Source organism: Bos indicus, chromosome 24 (genome assembly GCF_029378745.1).
Source record: "Bos indicus isolate NIAB-ARS_2022 breed Sahiwal x Tharparkar chromosome 24, NIAB-ARS_B.indTharparkar_mat_pri_1.0, whole genome shotgun sequence".
NCBI lineage: Eukaryota > Metazoa > Chordata > Mammalia > Artiodactyla > Bovidae > Bos > Bos indicus.
The window spans coordinates 56,674,244-56,692,628 of NC_091783.1; the positions used below are offsets into that span (position 1 = coordinate 56,674,244).

Genomic DNA, 18,385 nt, shown 5'->3' on the forward strand with positions numbered 1-18,385 from the left:
AAGATCCCCTGGAGGAGAAAATGGCAACCCACTCTAGTATTCTTGCCTGGAGAATCCCATGAACAGAGAATCCTGGCGGGCTGCAGTCCACGGGGTCGCAAAGAGTCAGACACAACTGAACACCTGAGCACACACACATTCAGAAGGACACAGAGAAAGCTGCCTCATCTCTCCCTTCTCTTTTGCCAACCAGTACAAAGTGGGACTTAAATTCTGAGGCTTCACAGCAAGCGGCAGGGTGTTCTTTAATTATAATATTCTTTATTCTTTTTAGCCTGCCATATCATGTAAGCATTTACATTTATTTTTAAAGTTTCTTTAATATTTCACTTGAGAGGTAGAAAAGAGCATGTGATATTCAATAAAAGAGTACCTGCAAAGAGCCTTTAAAATGGCACTTTTCTAAACCTAAAATAGAAAGGATCACATTTCAGTGATGCAGTGTAATACTAGTGCAAATTATGTTATGTAAATCCAGATTTGCTTGAGTGTTTTGTAAGAAATTGTGACTTGAATGAGATCTCAACAAAAATCAGATGTAAAACAGACCTGGATTAAACAATGAATTGTTCAGAAGGAAGGAAGCAATTACTTTTCAGAAACAACATATATCCTTCTCCATGGTCTCTGGCAGAGTGTTTTCAAGAATGATTTGATCAATAACCTCACAGTAGTGGCAGATATAGAAAAGAATAAATGTTTATCACACTTGTAAACATCTGAGGCAAAGCCGAAGTATTTGCTGAAAAGACAACATCCATTTTTGAATTTCCCCATGGGTTGGGGCAAGGCAGAAGGTGGGGGTGGCATTTACTATTAAATCTGTAAGGTCGGGTATTAATGACTGGAACCAGAAGTTAAATTCAACAATGCAGTTTTATTATAGATATATCTGTGTGTTTCCTGGCAGAATGAAATAAGTTGTACTGAGTTGTCCAAAGGGTGTTTCATTTCTGTGTGGACAGCTTACACACATCTTGGCAACCGAGAGGAGCTTATTTGTGCCTTCTGAAAAACAAACAAATGTAATCAAGCCTTTGAAAAGCATTCCACTTGTATCGTTTCTTAGTTGATTCATATTTCTTAATATTTTTAATATTCTTAATTCTTAATACACTTAATTCTTAATATTTCTTATTTAATTCATCTTGGGATATTTTTTGACACTTGGGCTGATATCTAGATTCCAGCTTTTTCAGAAGAAAGGTGAATCCATGGCTTAGGTTATAAACAGAGGAGGGCAGAGCTGCTGAGGCTAGCAGGATGTGCAGTGCTTACAGCAAGAACCAGTCAGCCTTCCCCATCTTCAGCTGTCCTTTTGTGCAGTCCTGTGGCCTCAAATGAAATAGTGATTATGTGTAAGGCCTGTGTTTTAAAACACAGCTTTAACACTAGCTTTAGAGAAGCCCTTTTTCTTTTCTGATAATCCTTATAGTAAGGATGAGGGACAGAGGAGAAAGTAAACCCTTCTTGTCATCGTGTTGCTTTAGACACCAGAGTGAAGACAAAGCAGGTCTATACCGGGCAGAGCGAATCTGCACACGGTGGACGGGAGCGTGCCACCACCCCGAGGGCACGGGGCTCTGAAAAGGATGGTGCGGCATCCAGAGCCCCCAGCGAGGACCCAAGGATTGCGGGGTTTCGTGTGTCTCCCCGCCCTCGGACCTGTGAGGTCTCCCGGGAGCCATGCGTGTTCCCAGGACGCTTGCCTCACGGGGCAAAGGCCAAGTGCTGCCATCTCTTGGCACACGTATTTGACACTGCGGTTGTAGGCATGACTGGAGGGTTTAGTGGGTTCTATTTAATGAATTCAGATTGGAGGAGACGCTCTTGAAACATGGAGGTGGGGCATACTTTGTGTGGGACAAAACGGTCTACAGGGAAAGAATTGAATTCTCTCATCATACTTGAAACCAATGTGGCCTTTAGTGGCTTTGGATTAATCATAACTTCATCCTCCTTTTACCAGGCACTTTGATTTTGTAACCACACCCCACCCCCATATAGAATTCTATTAAGGAATGATGAGTTGAAGCTTGGATGTCCATGTCAGTGAGTTAATTATCAAATGATACAATAGCTGTGACAAATCTGCAAAATGTCATCAAAAGTCACTAAAAAATAAAATTTACCAGATTGTACATATCAAAAAAAAAAATCACCTTTTTTAATCCAATTATTATTTTTTGTAGGACATGAATGTAATTTAAATGATGTTTACACACAAAAAAAATTAAGGACCTTATTCTACTTATAAAATAAGAAAATACTTTTTAAAAATATAGTAATATGGAATATTTGAGAAACTACAGGTCTTATTCCTGATTATTCCAAGTTCTTGATAGTATATTATAGCACTTAATAGCTAAGGAAAATAAGCTTTTAGCAACAATATCCCAACCTAGTGCCAGTAGGAATAATGTGTCATATAAGAAGGTATGTAATTTATCCCATGATTTCAAATATGTGGGAATGGCTCCTGCCTGAAGAAGTCACAGTTATGAGATTATTTATGGAGTCTTATACTAAAAAATACAATATGATAAACTTTACAGAGAATGTCAGTGAAAAGTCCTGACAGTGCAGTCCTTTAGTTTAATGTGAGAGTTCATAGGCAATAACAGAGTTCACAATCACTCTGTATTCTGCAACATCCATCCTTGTGTTGAGCATATTAGAAAAAAACCTGGTAAAGAATTTAGGATTGGAAGAAAGTTTCTGAATACAGAACTTTAGAAAAGTTAAATTCATGGACTAGGTTGAGATAATAGATATAAATATTTTAGGAATAAATATTAGGAAATAATATCTATAGAATGATGATAATGGATTATACATTAAACCTCAGTTGGGAAGAAAGAGTTCACCACAGGACTCTTTTAAATCACTGTTCTGAGATGGCTAAAATAATGGGAAAGGGAAGTAGGAACTCTTTTCAACCTTTCTCCATGAGGTCAGCCCCTGTGTTAGTCTGAGGCATGTAAGTCCTTGAAAAATATCTAGAAAAAAGGATTAGGAAAAACAAAAAAGTGTTCCAAAACATGTAGGCCAAGGGGAAAAAAAAACTCAGCAATAAAGGTTTTTTTTTGTGTTGAGAGCCAAGGAGAGATAGAGATACATTATGGTAGAGAAAACAGTCAATGAAAAATAACCAAGACTAATGGGAATTTAATGCTTTTGCATTCTCTTCTTATATAATAAACTCAACAACACAGAGAGAGAGAATGGAAGATGGCAAGAAAAATAGAAAACTACAGATAACTCCCGAGTAGGGCAGAAGTAGGACTCCGGAAACCCTCCCAACGGCACTTTCTGAACAGAGTGGTCTCTGTGCGCTGGCCACTGCGGACCTCTCTCCCGCTGGCATCCACTGCAGGTCAGCGGGCTCGGAATTCGCTGTGCGAGTTTCTGCACTCTGCGCCTGCAGTAGCCGTACAGCTGGTTGAAGGTCACTGCTCCTTAGGAATAGTCTCCACATGAGGAATTGGGAGGATCAGAATATTTATGGAGTCCTTGGTGGCTCAGCGGGGAAAGAATCCGCCTGCAATGCAGGAGACACAGGGGATGTGGGTTCGATCCCTGGGTTAGGCAGATCGCCTGGAGAAGGGAATGGCAACCCACTCCAGTATTCTTGCCTGGGAAATCCCATGGACAGAGGAGCCTGGCAGGCTACACTCCATGGGGCCACAGAGTCGGACACGACTGAGCGACTAAGCGCTACTAGCAGATAGAGTATGGGAACGTCCAGGAGACTGTCAGCAAGCAGGATCCTGGCAGTGTGAGCCTTCAGTTTATAAAGTTGTTTTAAAGAGATTTATTAGTATTTGTATTTAATTAACTAGAATTACATTCATATTTTTAAAAGCGTATCATAAATCAGAATTTATTCAGTGGCCAAGAAGAGGAATCTTAATGAATACTACTCCAATCTAATTTCACTGACCCTGTGTTCTTTAATTTCTTATTTTTCTTAATGGAGAAGGTGTGTATTAAGGATGATACTAAATTATTTATGTCGTTCTCCCTTCGTTGAATGTCTTGTTTTCCATGCCCCTTTATTGGGTGTTATTTTAAGTGCCATATTCTGTAGACAAATTAAGTTTTTCTAATAGGTCTTAACCATTTTGGTTTTCAGTAGTTTTGTAATCTTCCGTTCTGAAAAAGAATTAGTATGTTGAAAATCGATTAGCTTAAATAGCAGCTCCTTTACTGTGTCACTCTCACAAGTTTGCAGAGAAGTGGAAAGCCCTTTTAGACAAACACATGTGAAGTGCGTGGCTTATTATTTTCTTATAGCTTGATTGCTCTTCTGGAAAATGTTCAAAAATTTTCCTCGTGTAAAAGCTGGATTGTCCATTTCAGTACTAATGCCATCTATTAAATATGAGTCTTAACATCTTTATGGTATATAATCTTTAATGTATGGAATTTTCTATTTGCAGATTCTAGAATTTCAAAAATACTTTACTAAATCCTGTACCTTTTGCATTAGCATAGTATTTGTGGACAGTGATAGATATAAATTTAGATTTAGAACTTTAAAACAATGAAGTTAAGACGGTTTGGTCCAGCAGTCCTGAATCAATAGCCAGTATTATAAGTTGAGCAAAAATGTATGACTATATTAAAAAGGAAGAAATGGTTTCTGGTGGCATGCACAAAGCTACTAGAGTGGTGAGCAAGAGTTCAAGGAAAAGAACACTCCCGGCGGATTTACAGGAAGAGTATCCCGATTGAGAAACAGTTCAGTTCCATTGAGTCGGTGATGCCATCCAACCATCTCATCCTCTGTCGTCCCCTTTTCCTCCCGCCTTCAATCTTTCCCAGCATCAGGATCTTTTCTAAGGGCTGAATTCTTCACATAAGGTGGCCAAAGTATTGGAGTTTCAGTTTTAGCATCAGTCCTTCCAATGAATATTCAGGACTGATTTCCTCTAGAATGGACTGGTTGGATCTCCTTGCAGTCCAAGGGACTCTGAAGAGCCTTCTCCAACACCACAGTTCAAAAGCATCAGTTCTTCGGTGCTCAGCTTTCTTTATAGTCCAACTCTCACATCCATACATGACTACTGAAAAAACCATGGTTTTGACTAAATGGACCTTTGTTGGCAAAGTAATGTCTCTGCTTTTTAAAAGATGTCTAGGTTGGTCATAGCTTTTCTTCCAAAGAGCAAGCATCTTTTACATTTCATGGCTACAGTCACCATCTGCCGTGATTTTGGAGCCCCCCAAAATAAAGTCTCTCACTGTTTCCATTGTTTCCCCAGCTATTTGCCATGAAGTGATGGGACCAGATGCCATGATCTTAGTTTTCTGAACGTTGAGTTTTAAGCCAACTTTTTCACTCTCCTCTTTCGCTTTCATCAAGAGGCTCTTTAGTTCCTCTTCACTTTCTGCCATAAAGGTGGTGTCATCTGCATATCAGAAGTTATTGATATTTCTCCCAGCTTTTGATTCCAGCTTGTGTTTCATCCAGACCAGCATTTCTCCTGATGTACTCTGCATATAAGTTAAATAAGCAGGGTGACAATATACAGCCTTGATGTACTCCTTTCCCAATTTGGAACCAGTCTGTTGTTCATGTCCAGTTCTAACTTGCTTCTTGATCTGCATACAGATTTCTCAGGAGGCAGGTCAGGTGGTCTGGTATTCCCATCTCTTTCAGAATTTCCCACAGTTTTTTGTGATCCACACAGTCAAAGGCTTTGGCATAGTCAATAAAGCAGAAGTAGATGTTTTTCTGGAACTCTCTTGCTTTTTCGATGATCCAACTGATGTTGGCAATTTGATCTCTGGTTCCTCTGCCTTTTCTAAAACCAGCTTGAACATCAGGAAGTTCACGATTCACATATTGCTGAAGCCTGGCTTGGAGAATTTTGAGCATTACTTTACTAGCGTGTGAGATGAGTGCAATTGTGTGGTAGTTTGAGCATTCTTTGGCATTGCCTTTCTTTGGGATTGGAATGAAAACTGACCTTTTCCAGTCCTGTGGCCACTGCTGAGTTTTCCAAATTTGCTGGATATTGAGTGCAGCACTTTCACAGCATCATCTTTCAGGATTTGAAATAACTCAAGTGGAATTCCATCACCTCCACCAGCTTTGTTCACAGTGATGCTTCCTAAGGCCCACTTGACTTCACATTCCAGGATGTCTGGTTCTAGGTGACTGATCATACCATCGTGGTTATCTGGGTCATGAAGATCTTTTTTGTGTAGTTCTTCTGTGTATTCTTGCCACCTCTTCTTGATATCTGCTGCTTCTGTTAGGTCCATACCATCTCTGTCCTTAGTTGTAGTTAACTTTCCCCAGGAGCAACTGTGGCTGTGCCGCCCTTTGAGACCATTGAAGAACTGGAGGATGGCTTCTGGGGAGCAGCCAAACCCCATACGCTAAGGAATTAGCTGTGTGCATTTCTCAGCGCTTCCGGGCAATAGTGACGAAAGCACCAGTTCTTACGCCACCCCCTCTTTGCTACTGTATCTGTTTTCCTCTGTGTCCGTATTGGTACCTGATTTAACAAGGTGTAATTTACATGTAGTAAACTCACCCACTGTCAGGGCACAGTTGGATGGGTGTTAGCCAGTGTGAACAATCTTGTCACCCTCCGAAACTTCTTCTACCCCTTTGCAGTCAGTCCTCACACCCTGGCGACCCCTGATTCTTCCTGTCACTGTAGTTTTGCCTCATCGAGAATTTCACATAAGTAGAATTAATCGGTATGTGTTTTTAGTGTATGTGTCTGAATGATTTCACTTAGCGTCACGTTCTTGTTCATCCACCTACCTATATTTTTAGTCTGTTTCTTTGCTAATCTCTGACTGTAAACTTCTCAACAGAGTCCCAAATGCATACTCCAACTAGAAAACTGGGCCCATCTACCAGAACAGAAACTGTTTGGCCGCACTAAGTAGAGGAAAACTAAAACCAAACGAATAATTATTTTAAGTCTTTTTTTTTAGTTTATTCTGTGTACCTTATTACTAGTCATTGGAGTTTTTATTTCCTTTGTCTTCCCCTTCCCAGGGTGCTTTCTAGCATCTGTACTTTTTAATTTAAAGGAAAGGTTGTTTTTGTTTTCAGCATTTTGTGGTAATTCCACATCTCTTGTAATAAGGTACTGTGCCCTGAGGTGTCTCAAAACGTGACTAGAAATCAGTGGGTCAGAAAATCCTTATATGAAAAAATAAACGTAACTTAAAACTATATGTGACTGTACTATAATTTTCTTCACACATATATTTCTAGTACAAGTAAATTATCTAAGTGAATCTACCTTTTTTTGCTTCCTAGAAAAATGTAAGCTGTACACTGAGACTGTCATAGAAGCGCAAGACAGGAGTTAGTTACTCCCTTCAGCTGACAACTGTAGCTGAATAATTCTCTTCAGAGTATCTTAGAATGTTTTCTCCAGCCTGTCTCTAAATTGAGTGTTTATCTGCATTCTGCACCTCAGATTATTTGATTAGAAAAAGATCAGATGGGATACAAGAAATTATTTCGTAACTAAAAAGTATCCTGTTTCTGAAACCCTTCTTCCCACAAACGAAGGAGACTAGGATAGTGAGATAATGTGCCGGCTGTCACACCCAGTGATGTAATATTTAGAATATATAATCGGGCCTCTACAAACACGTGTAAAATGTCCTGTAACACTTGAGTGGCTGCAGCTGTCATCTCATTTTTTCTGGATTAAGTTTGGTCAAGAAAGAAGCTGCCTCATTTTCTAGTTGTCATTTGCCCAGGAAGTAAAAGCAAATTGTAATGAGGGAATCACAGCAGGAGAACCTCCTAACAAATGAGAGGCATATATTGACTGGCAGCCAGCATGCCATTTCAGTGATAAATGTATTTTTATACACTGCTGTTCAAGGTCATTCTCTGTTGTCCTTGAGTGTGCAGCCATGAAAAATCATGCAGTTCACATTCTAAGCAGTTCTAATAATCAGTGAAAAGATGCTTTACTTAAAAAAAAAATCAGTCATTAATTTTATACAGCAGTTAGATAAATTCGACATCTTTACACTTCTGTGGTGGTTTTATCTTACTTTTGTTCAAAACTGAAATCAAAAGCGATCAAGGGAAATATAAATTCATGACATGGTAAAGTATATTTGTATAGATTTATTGTAGTGTTCACAGAGGCTAAACTTGAATGTGGACAAATCTCAGTAATTAAATGTTCTTTGTTTTATGGTCCTACAGTTTTTTTTTTTTTAATTTTAAAGAATTTATGCTCTAGGAAGTCCAAAACACAATATCTTTTATCTTAAGACCTGTACCATTTGTTTGAAATAGACTTTATGTTAAAAATACTGAAAAGTTTACTTTTAGGTTCACCCAAATCCCAAGAAAATGTTTTCACTAACTTTTTGAACATGTTCAGTTCAGTTCAGATCAGTCGCTCAGTCGTGTCCGACTCTTTGCAACCCCATGAATCGCAGCACACCAGGCCTCCCTGTCCATCACCAACTCCCGGAGTTCACTCAAACTCACGTCCATTGAGTTGGTGATGCCATCCAGCCATCTCATCCTCTGTCGTCCCCTTCTCCTCCTACCCCCAATCCCTTCCAGCATCAGAGTCTTTTCCAACGAGTCAACTCTTCGCATGAGGTGGCCAAAGTACTGGAGTTTCATCTTCAACATCAGTCCTTCCAAAGAACACCCAGGGCTGATCTCCTTTAGAATGGACTGGTTGGATCTCCTTGCAGTCCAAGGGACTCTCAAGAGTCTTCTCCAACACCACAGTTCAAAAGCATCAATTCTTCGGCGCTCAGCCTTCTTCACAGTCCAACTCTCGCATCCATACGTGACCACTGGAAAAACCATAGCCTTGACTAGACGGACCTTTGTTGAACATGTTAGTTACACTTAAATAAGTATTCTGATATTATTCTGGGAGAAAATGATCAAGTTATTTACCATTTTTTCCCCAAAACTAAACCATACTTATCTAAATATAAAGTGACCAAAACCATGGTCATTTTAGTTATGAATCTTATATCATATGAATCTAAGTTTAGAGATGAATTGTTTAGATATAATCTAATATCTAAAGGTTTATTCAGTTCAGTACAGTCACTCAGTCACGTCCGACTCTTTGTGACCCCATGGACTGCAACACGCCAGGCCTCCCTGTCCATCACCAACTCCCAGAGCTTGCTCAAACTCATGTCCATTGAGTCGGTGATGCCATCCAACCATCTCATCCTCTGTTGTCCCCTTCTCCTCCTGCCTTCAATCTTTGCCAGCATCAGGGTCTTTCCCAGTGAGTCAGTTCTTTGCATCAGGTGGCCAAAGTATTGGAGCTTCAGCTTCAGCATCAGTCCTTCCAGTGAATATTCAGAACTGACTTCCTTTAGGATGGACTGGTTGGATCTCCTTGCAGTCCAAGAGACTCTCAAGAGTCTTCTCCAACACCACAGTTCAAAAGCATCAATTCTTTGGTGCTCATGTTTCTTTATAGTCCAACTCTTACATCCATCCATGACTAGTGGAAAAAGGTTTATATATGAATCTATAAACAATTATATTTGTAAAAGTCAATTGTATGTAAACAGTGATGGTTTGGATCCCACAATGTCTTCTAGTAAATATTTTTTTAAATATTATTGCTGGGTGTAAACGTCCCTCTAACAGTATGTGTTCACAGTTAGTATATATTCACTGAAAATCCCAGGGCTCTTCATGGTCTGTCTTCAGCCTAATTCTCCATCCATTTTTATCTTTCTCCACGCCATCCCTTCTACTGTTAAGTCCTAATCATTCTGAAGATTTTTAGTTTTTCTTACAATGTGCACTCTCTTTCTTTCAGTCTTGTGATTATATTACACTCTGCATGGAACACTTGTTGTCCCCTACTTCACCCCAGCATACACATAAACACACACAACAAACTCACCCCCCGCATCACCACTACCAGCACCAGCATCACCACCACCGCACCACATAACCACTCGTGATCGCTGCCCAAAAAACCTCCACGGTTTCTTACTATAGTCTCATAGCTTAAGTTCTACTGGAACGTGACTCCCAACCAAACCCCTCGACTCTTAGCACAGACAAAGCCTTTGTGCCCACCGGGAACCAGGGGGAAGGAGCAGTGAGCTCACAGGACACTCAGTCAGACCCACCTTTGAGTGTTTGAGGGTCTCCTGCAGAGGCATGGGTCGGCAGTGGCCTGCCATGGGAACAGTGGTCCTGGGAGCAGCAGTCCTGGGAGGCACGTGTTGGCATTAGTCCCTTGAAGGTCACCATTAGCAATACCACAGAGCCTGTATGTAGAGGGGCAGGAGAAGGAGTGTCAACTCTGGGGGGGTCCAGTGTCCAGGGGTTTAAGACAGGTAACCTCATACTTTTCCCTGACATCCCACATATATTCCTGCTGGGCTTTACGTACATATGCCCTCTATATGTGTAAAGATATTAGAACGTATAAGAGTCTGGTATATACAGTAGATAAGTAGGTTCCTAGTGTCTGACTTGCACCTTGAAATGCTTTTTCTCAGAGAAACTGTTATAAATAGTGCTTAGGAGATTGAACTGGCCCTATAAATTCTGCAACAGTAAGAATTCTATAGACTTTTGGAAGCTGGCCTAGAAATCTGTTATTTGTGGCATTGTTTCTGTAGATAATTGTGTTCTGAGTTCTAAACAACAGAATTCCAAACCTGTTTTTTGATGACTACCTTTTTGGAAATACTGCAACATCCTACATGTAAAAGTTTCTCCCAGAGTGTGATCATTAAAAATGAAAAAGTGTCTAGATTGCATGTGGAGTAACATGGAATGACACAGCCGGTCTTGAATGTACAAACTACAAATAAAATCATTTATTATTTCTTATATTTTAATGCAAAATTAATCTCAGGAATTTAAAATGCAAAGAAATTCTCACAGTATCAATTCATTCTCACCTCACGTGTACCGTTGACTGACTTTGGACTCTGACTTTTTCATATGTAAAAGTGGAAGTGTGAATCAGAATTCTCATGAAATTTTAAACTTTCCAAAGATCCAGAAATGGGCCTTCCTGTTCTCTGTTAACTCAAACCTTCGCTGTGAAGGCGGTTGTAAGTTTTCTCAGGCTCACCGGTTGTTTGCTCTGTAGTGAGGGTAAGTTAGTGCTAAAGCAGTTTCAAACTCTGACTCCTGAATAATGAGAAGTTTAAAACCTACGATTTTTAGTGCAGTCTTATTCTACAATGCCATATTTCAATATCTATCTCAATACTGTTAAATGAAGCATTCACCATAAAAGTGTTGTTGTTCAGTCGCTAAGTCAAGTCTGACTCTTTGTGACCCCATGGACTGCTGCATGCCAGGCCTCCCTGTCCTTCACCATCTCCTGGAGTTTGCCCAAACTCATTTCCATTGAGTCGGCGATGCCATCCAACCATCTCATCCTCTGTCGTCCCCTTCTCCTCCAGCCCTCAATCTTTCACAGCAGTAGGGTCTTTTCCAGGGTGGCTCTTTGCATCAGGAGGCCAAAGTACTGAGCTTCAGCTTCAGCATGAGTCCATCCAATGAATATTCAGGGTTGATTTCCTTTAAGATTGATAGTTTGATCTCCTTGCTGTCCAAGGGCCTTTCAGGAGTCTTCTCTAGCACCACAATTCAAAAGCATCAATACTTTGACACTCAGCCTTCTTTATGGTCCAACTCTCAAAATACTATTTTTTAAATGTTTCTTCAGCCATAGTATTGCTTTCTGAAAGAAGCTTCCCCTTTCAAAGAGCACACCTGTCTTGTATTTATTTTATTGTTTTACAAAAATGATTGGTGAGTCTTTGTCTTTTCCAAGCTATAGAAGGAATTAAATGTGTTAAATAGTGTTTCTCTCTTTTTAAAAAAAAAAACAAACAGAAGTAAGTTGGGGGGTGGGCATACACTTGTCACGTGGGGCACTATTTTAGCATTTAAAATGATCCAACAAGTCTCGTCTCTGAACAAATATCTTTATAAAAAATAATGTAGAGGGATAGCAGATGTTTCATACTAAGAAAAGAAAAGCTGATAAACTTTATGATGTCAAAGACAAGCTAATAGAAAGTCTGGAAGGATGTATCCCAAAGGGCCCTTGGTAGTTCTTCTGAGGCATGGGACCTGATTAGTGAAAAATAGTTGGGTAGGGTTTCAGTTGTATAACAGGTACTTAAAAAAGAGTGGTGAGGTTATAGGTAATTCTTCATTTCCTTTTTTTGTGTGTTACTCTTTAAAAAAAAAAAGAAAGAAAGAAACCACCCAAAATAAAAATCATACACCTGTTAAAAACCATTTTTGCAGAGTTTATATATATAATCTATTAAGCCTTCAGACACGTGTCCAAACTGCCTTCTTTATATATTTACTCTTAAAAAGAAAGTATTGTATTAAATGGAAGGCTTTTTCTGGAGGTTTATATGCTTTGCTCAGTTTTGCTCAGTGGATAAAATTAGTGTGTATACTATTAAGTATGCTTTTAATAGTATCTGTTATAAGGCATAGAATGTTATTTCAAGGCACACATCTGTGCATTACATACGTAATAGCAATTATAAGCAGATTAGTAACAAAGTGCGTTCTGAGTTAGAGCTTCAGAGGATTCATGTTTGCTTGTGAAGAGCATAAATTAAACCATCAAAACAGTTGTTTCCCTTAAGGACTGTAGTGATGTGGGTAGCTTGTCAGTGCTGGAGAGGGCAACAAGTGGGCTAGTGGTATTGATTTTCACCTTGTGTTACCACAACATTTTTTCATTGACAAATATTAATTGCTTATTAAGTGCTAAAGAGTTTCATGGTCCAAATATTGGATTTTATAATGAATTGGCCTTTTAGTTTGCCTTATCATTAGGCAGTGTTATTGCATTAAAGATATAAAAGGTTTCAAGCAGCATATCTCCCACTCTAGGGGTATCAAATGAATATTCCTGTAGAGCTTATTCTCAGCAAGAGGATATTTAATTCATTTTCCTTTTCATGTAAGTGAATTCTCTTTGGCCTAACTATAGGGAACGCTTGCCTAAATACGTGTTGTATGACTCTATGTGCTCAGTAGCATCCAACTCTGTGACCCCACAGATCTTTGCAACCTCATGGACTGTAGCCCACCAGGCTCCTCTTGTCTGTGGAATTTTTCAGGCAAGAGTACTGGAGTGGGTTGCCATTTTCTTCCTCCAGGAGATCTTCCCAACCCAGGGATCAAACCCGTGACTCTTCATTGGCAGGCAGATTCTTTACCACCAGCATCACCTGGGAAGCCCTATCATCAGTGGTAAATTGTCTGATATATCTTGTATTGATTCTAGTTTATGAATCCAGTAAATCAGTGAAAGTTCTATCAGAACAAAATTGGTGGCTGTGATCATTAATATGAGTCTTTATAAATCATTAGCTTGATTAAAATATTTCTCCTTTCATTTTTTAAAAGGATCTGTATATCAAAGTGAGTAACCAAATACGTATGTGTATATATTTGCATACACTCACATATGCAAAGACGTAACAAGTTCCACTTTAAAATCCCTTTTGTCTTTCCCTTAAATAGTATATCTTTTTTAACGTAATTATATTCAAAGAAGTCTATTAGCCCTATTATATAATGACCTTTCTAAAATATCAATATTTGTGGATAACTGATGAAATTTAAGCAAAGTTAAAATTACAGAAATGGGACTGTCAGTGTTATCAGTTAATTAGTATTGGTCATTTGGAATTAGAAGTTCAATTCTAATTCAAATATATGCTTTTGATCCTAGCAACTTGCCTTTTTAATAAGTTATTTCCTGATCTGAGTTAAATAATTACTACTTGATAAAGGGTGATTATTTAAAAGATAAGATATTATCAAACTTCAAAGCAGTTTTGTTAAGTATTAACTGCAGTGAGTCATCACAAAATTCTCTGCCTAAAAAGTGACTTGTATGCTGCGGACAACTTTGAAGGCTTTCATTTAAAAATATTAGCCTAAAACTTTGAGATTTCAAGTCTACAAATTGTAATTTAATAAACCAGCCCTTTCTTTTCTGCCCACCCCTTAAGTGGCAGTGTCCTCTGTCATTTCAACCACATCTTTTCACTCTGTCTGCTTTTCATGGGTTATCTCAGCCCCTTACGCTCAAGCATTTAACAGATACTCATGGAGAGACTGGCATGTGCCAGGAACAGTGCCAAGTGTAGAATCTATGTCTTCAACGTGTGTCTGTGTGCTAACAACTCCCAAATCTGTCTCTCCTTTCCGTATATCTTGTCCTGAGTTCCACATTTTTCTTTCTAATTTTCTGACGTATTTCTAACTACTTACTCAAGTCCTCCACATTAATACCTACGTGTCCCAAACTCAGCTCATTTCCCCCAGATGACATCCCACGGACCCCTTCCGTCCCCACTAAGTCCTGTTAGAGTGCTTTCTTTCTCTTATGCCTCCCTGTCCAGGAAACAGCATCACCGCCCATCCAGTCGGACCTCTCTTCCTGCCCGCATCCCGATCTTCATTCAACTCCTAACTTACCTGCTGTGTTTGCCTGCCAACCATTCCTTGTCTCCTAATTTCTCTCCCTTCTCTCTGCCAGAGTTTTCCTAAAACTGGTCTGATCTGACTATTCCCTTATTTAAAAACTTGGGGAAACTCCTTGTGGAGTTTGGAGCTATAAACCAAGTCAAGTTCTTAGCACAAGCAACAGGTGGTTTATCACCTGGCCACAGCTGGCTTCTTCCCTCATCTCCAAAGCCCTCTCCCTGTGTCCCTCTGGCCTCTCACGGTTCCGCTGGCAGGGGGACACAGGGTGCCCAGCGTTTCCTGGCCCTCGCCTGCGTCTACACTCTCCCAAGTCTGACCACAGTCACCTGCCTGCTGGCGTCGAGTCTTGTCCTGCAGGCCGGCTGCTCCGTTAAAGACCTCTCCACCAGCACCTCACCGCACTTTGTTCTGACACCTCCGACCCCTGAATGGAAACTGCTGCTTATTCCTCTGTCTCCATGCCACCGTACACACATTTGGGCATGCCAGTTCTCGTATTACATACTGGTTGCTTACTGTCGGCCTGTCCTCCTCTCCTCCTCAGTTCATGGACAGGGGTCATATCTCATCTTTCTACTGATATCTAACACAGGTCCTAGAACATAATAAGCTCTTGATAAACATTTTAAACCTGTTATTGTACATTTCTCCTAAGAATATTAAATCCCATGAGTTGGGAAAAACAGATATCATCCTTATTTTTACAAATAAGCAAATTGTGTCTCAGAAGATTTTGCTGACCTCTAAAACCAACAAGGATCAACTTTAATCCATTAGGTAAACATGAGGTAGTCTCAGAATAAGTCAGGACTAACAAGTAGTATCAGTGTTATTTGACCTTAGTAACTGCTGGGGAATATTTTCAAATGTAATTGCTCTGTGAAAAAAAAAAAAGTCCTACATATATTATTGTATTGTTTTATTACTATTTTAATATTGCAAATATGGAATGATACATCAAAGATAGAAGGATGATTTTATAGTGTTCTAATTTTGGGTTTCTTGACTTAACAAAGAAATAGACCTTGTAATTAATTAATAACCTAATTAATTAGGTTATGTTCCAGGCTAATCTGATTTTCTGAGAGGGCAATGGCACCCCACTCCAGTACTCTTGCCTGGAAAATCCCATGGACGGAGGAGCCTGGTAGGCTGCAGTCCATGGGGTCGCTAAGAGTCGGACACGACTGAGCGACTTCCCTTTCACTTTTCACTTTCATGCATTGGAGAAGGAAATGGCAACCCACTCCAGTGTTCTTGCCTGGAGAATCCCAGGGACGGGGGAGCCTGATGGGTTGCCATCTATGGGGTCACACAGAGTCGGACACGACTGAAGTGACTTAGCAGCAGCAATCTGATTTTCTGTTTTAATAAGTTAAAGAAGGATAAAAACCACGCATAAAAGTATAAAATCCCTGAATCTGTATTGTGTATTAGTGTATATACTCTCAATCTCGGAAGCAAGTATGAGCCAAAAGATAGAATAACATACTGGTTGATACATGTATGAATTTTAGAAACGTATTTAATACTTTAGGTTTCTTTAACACTTTCAAGTCATTTCTCTTTTTGGAATGATGAAAATATTAGGTTCTTGTGAAATGTGATTTTGAAAAATAAATCCCATATTAGTGCATTCTGCGTAAGATGTTTTGTGTCAGCATGCCCTGTACCAGGCCAGAGAGAGCCAAGAGGGCAGGCGCATGAAGCCTTGTCGTGAAGCTCTAGCCAAAACCATCTGTGTTCACCTTGACCCAAATCAGAACCCACGGAAATGCTGAGGTCCATCTGGATGGGCGTTTCCTCTGTGATGCGATTGCTGTCCCACCGGTTCCTGTGGACGCGTGTCTACTGAAGGCTGCTGTGGAAGGGCCTGAAGTCCTGCAAGGAACTCTAAATGGAAGCTATTGGAATTTAGTTTTGTGGCATAGTATTACCTTTAACAATATACTCTCCTCTGTCTTCTTTGAAAATGTACATAGCTGTTTTATGCTGGCCTAATTTCTCAGGAATCCTTTTAATATTTAACAACAGAATTTCTTTTTTTTTAACAGAATTTTCATAGTCTGAGAATAAAAAGGCAAAAGTTTGTTCATTTTAAGTCTTGTAGTGTATATTTGAATAGAAGTATATTAAAAGTATGATCAAAAATATTTAGCTTTGGGTATGAGATCTATAGAAAATATTTGTGTATTTTAAAAGCTACAGAAAGTTATACTTTAATAAATGTCTCATAATTATTTCATACCAGCACTGTGAATAGTTAATAAAATTCATTCATCTACTATCCCTTTTATTTGAACCTGAAGCACATTTATCTAAATCATATAGGCACTCAGTGTGTGAGGATCCATAAATAATCTTTAAATATGACTAAAATGTTAACATATAAGGAAACGTGTTACGGTTGGAATCATGTCTGTACTTCTTTATTCTCTCGTTGTTACTGAGCTTGAGAGCCTCACACACAGTCCAAATGTACCACCGTCATTTATTAGCCAAGAAGTGGCGATCAGGGCACAAAATAATTGCAAGCTTATGATGTTGGGGATTTTTGGCAAACATAATTTTCAAAGGATATTTCTATAAAATTGATCATTCTAGCACATAAAGAAAGGACGTATCAATTATTATAATCTAAGTTGGTGTTTTTAAGTAACTTTATCCTGAAAATATTTGCTCTATTAAACCAGAAGAGGGATGTGTGTTCGTGCGCAGGTGCACATGTGGTCACCTCCTGATTATCTGTAGCAAAAAAAGAGGAAGAAAGAGTCAGACATAAACAATGAGGCTGACAGAAAATTTATTTGAATCTGAAAAAGTTCCTCTGTTGAACAGAACGGAATAACCCCCGAAAACCAGTACATATTTTTTTATAGAGATTGCTGTTATGATGGCTACGATATTTTAAGATTGGAAAACAACTGTTGACTTTAATGGTCACTTTATTTGTTCATTTGTAGATCTGCCTTTTTAAATTTAATTTTGATAATGTACAGTTGATATGAGTGAAAACGTCAGCCTCAATATCCTAAAATTCTGAAATTCTTACTCATGCCTAAATTACAGTAGTGAAGCAATCTTGAGCGTCATTGAGCCTCACTATTCCTGGAAAGGTGTGCTGTGCACATACATGTTGGTTATAATCATCCACAAAGAAGTTTCAAAAACTACCGCCCATGTCTTAAGGATTACCAGTGTGTAGATATCCAAACGCCTTTAACTTGTCAGTGTCTGTCAGTCTGTCCCCAAGTGACACTGAAGTAGCTTTCAGTAACGGAAAATGTGCAGTAAATGCTGCAGCTATTTTTAGGGAACAGAGTCTGTTTACTTGAGGCATTTCATTTTATAAGAAAACTTAAGATAGCAGACTTTTATTATGTTTCTCCTTAGATCTATTTTCCATTAAGATGCTAAAATGATACCAAACCTGCTTTTCTTTTGCTCTAGATGTATATTCTTTTCAATTAGATAGCGACAGAAAGTAATTCATTGAATCGTTCCGGTACCCGTTGGATTGAAGATCGCCACAGTGGCTTGACTCTCTTAATACACAGTTGGCATAATGTGAAAAAAAAAAAAAAAAATACAGCATCAGCTCAGCCCTCCATCAAGAAAACAAATTATAGAGATAAACAGCCCATTTTCAACCCTCAAATCTCTGTTCAAAATCACTGTAGAACCGCCAAGGGCCGCATCTAGGTGAACGCGCTTACACTGCAGCAGAGAAGACAGCCAGCAAGAGCCGCCGGGCTTCCCCAGCGCCAGCGTGCATTCGGAGCGCGCTTCCCATCCGCTTTCATCCTGGTCGGTTCTTCTGGGTTCTGTATTTTGTGTCCCCACTGAGAGCGAGCCGGGCCCCTCGTTTTCCTTCGTCTACCACGGTTG

General features: G+C 39.4%; 1 protein-coding gene and 1 long non-coding RNA gene across 6 annotated transcripts in view; one reads left to right on the forward strand and one right to left on the reverse strand.

Annotated features, from left to right (window-relative positions):
• Positions 1 to 18,385, forward strand: part of WDR7 (WD repeat domain 7) — a 352,599-nt gene that overhangs the window by 315,374 nt on the left and 18,840 nt on the right. Inside the window, exon 27 of one of the 5 annotated variants that reach the window (XM_070779110.1) lies at positions 16,261 to 16,650. The exons of the other annotated variants lie outside the window; for them this stretch is intronic. Coding sequence (XP_070635211.1) covers positions 16,261 to 16,278 — 18 coding nt within the window. The 3' untranslated portion in view covers positions 16,279 to 16,650. Of the gene's footprint in view, positions 1 to 16,260; positions 16,651 to 18,385 lie in introns of those variants that run through there. 5 annotated transcript variants of the gene reach the window in all.
• Positions 629 to 14,968, reverse strand: LOC139179491 (uncharacterized). Its single transcript, XR_011563857.1, has 3 exons — positions 14,824 to 14,968; positions 10,132 to 10,272; positions 629 to 1,008 (listed from the first exon to the last, which is right to left on the reverse strand). It is a non-coding gene; the product is annotated as an uncharacterized lncRNA (long non-coding RNA).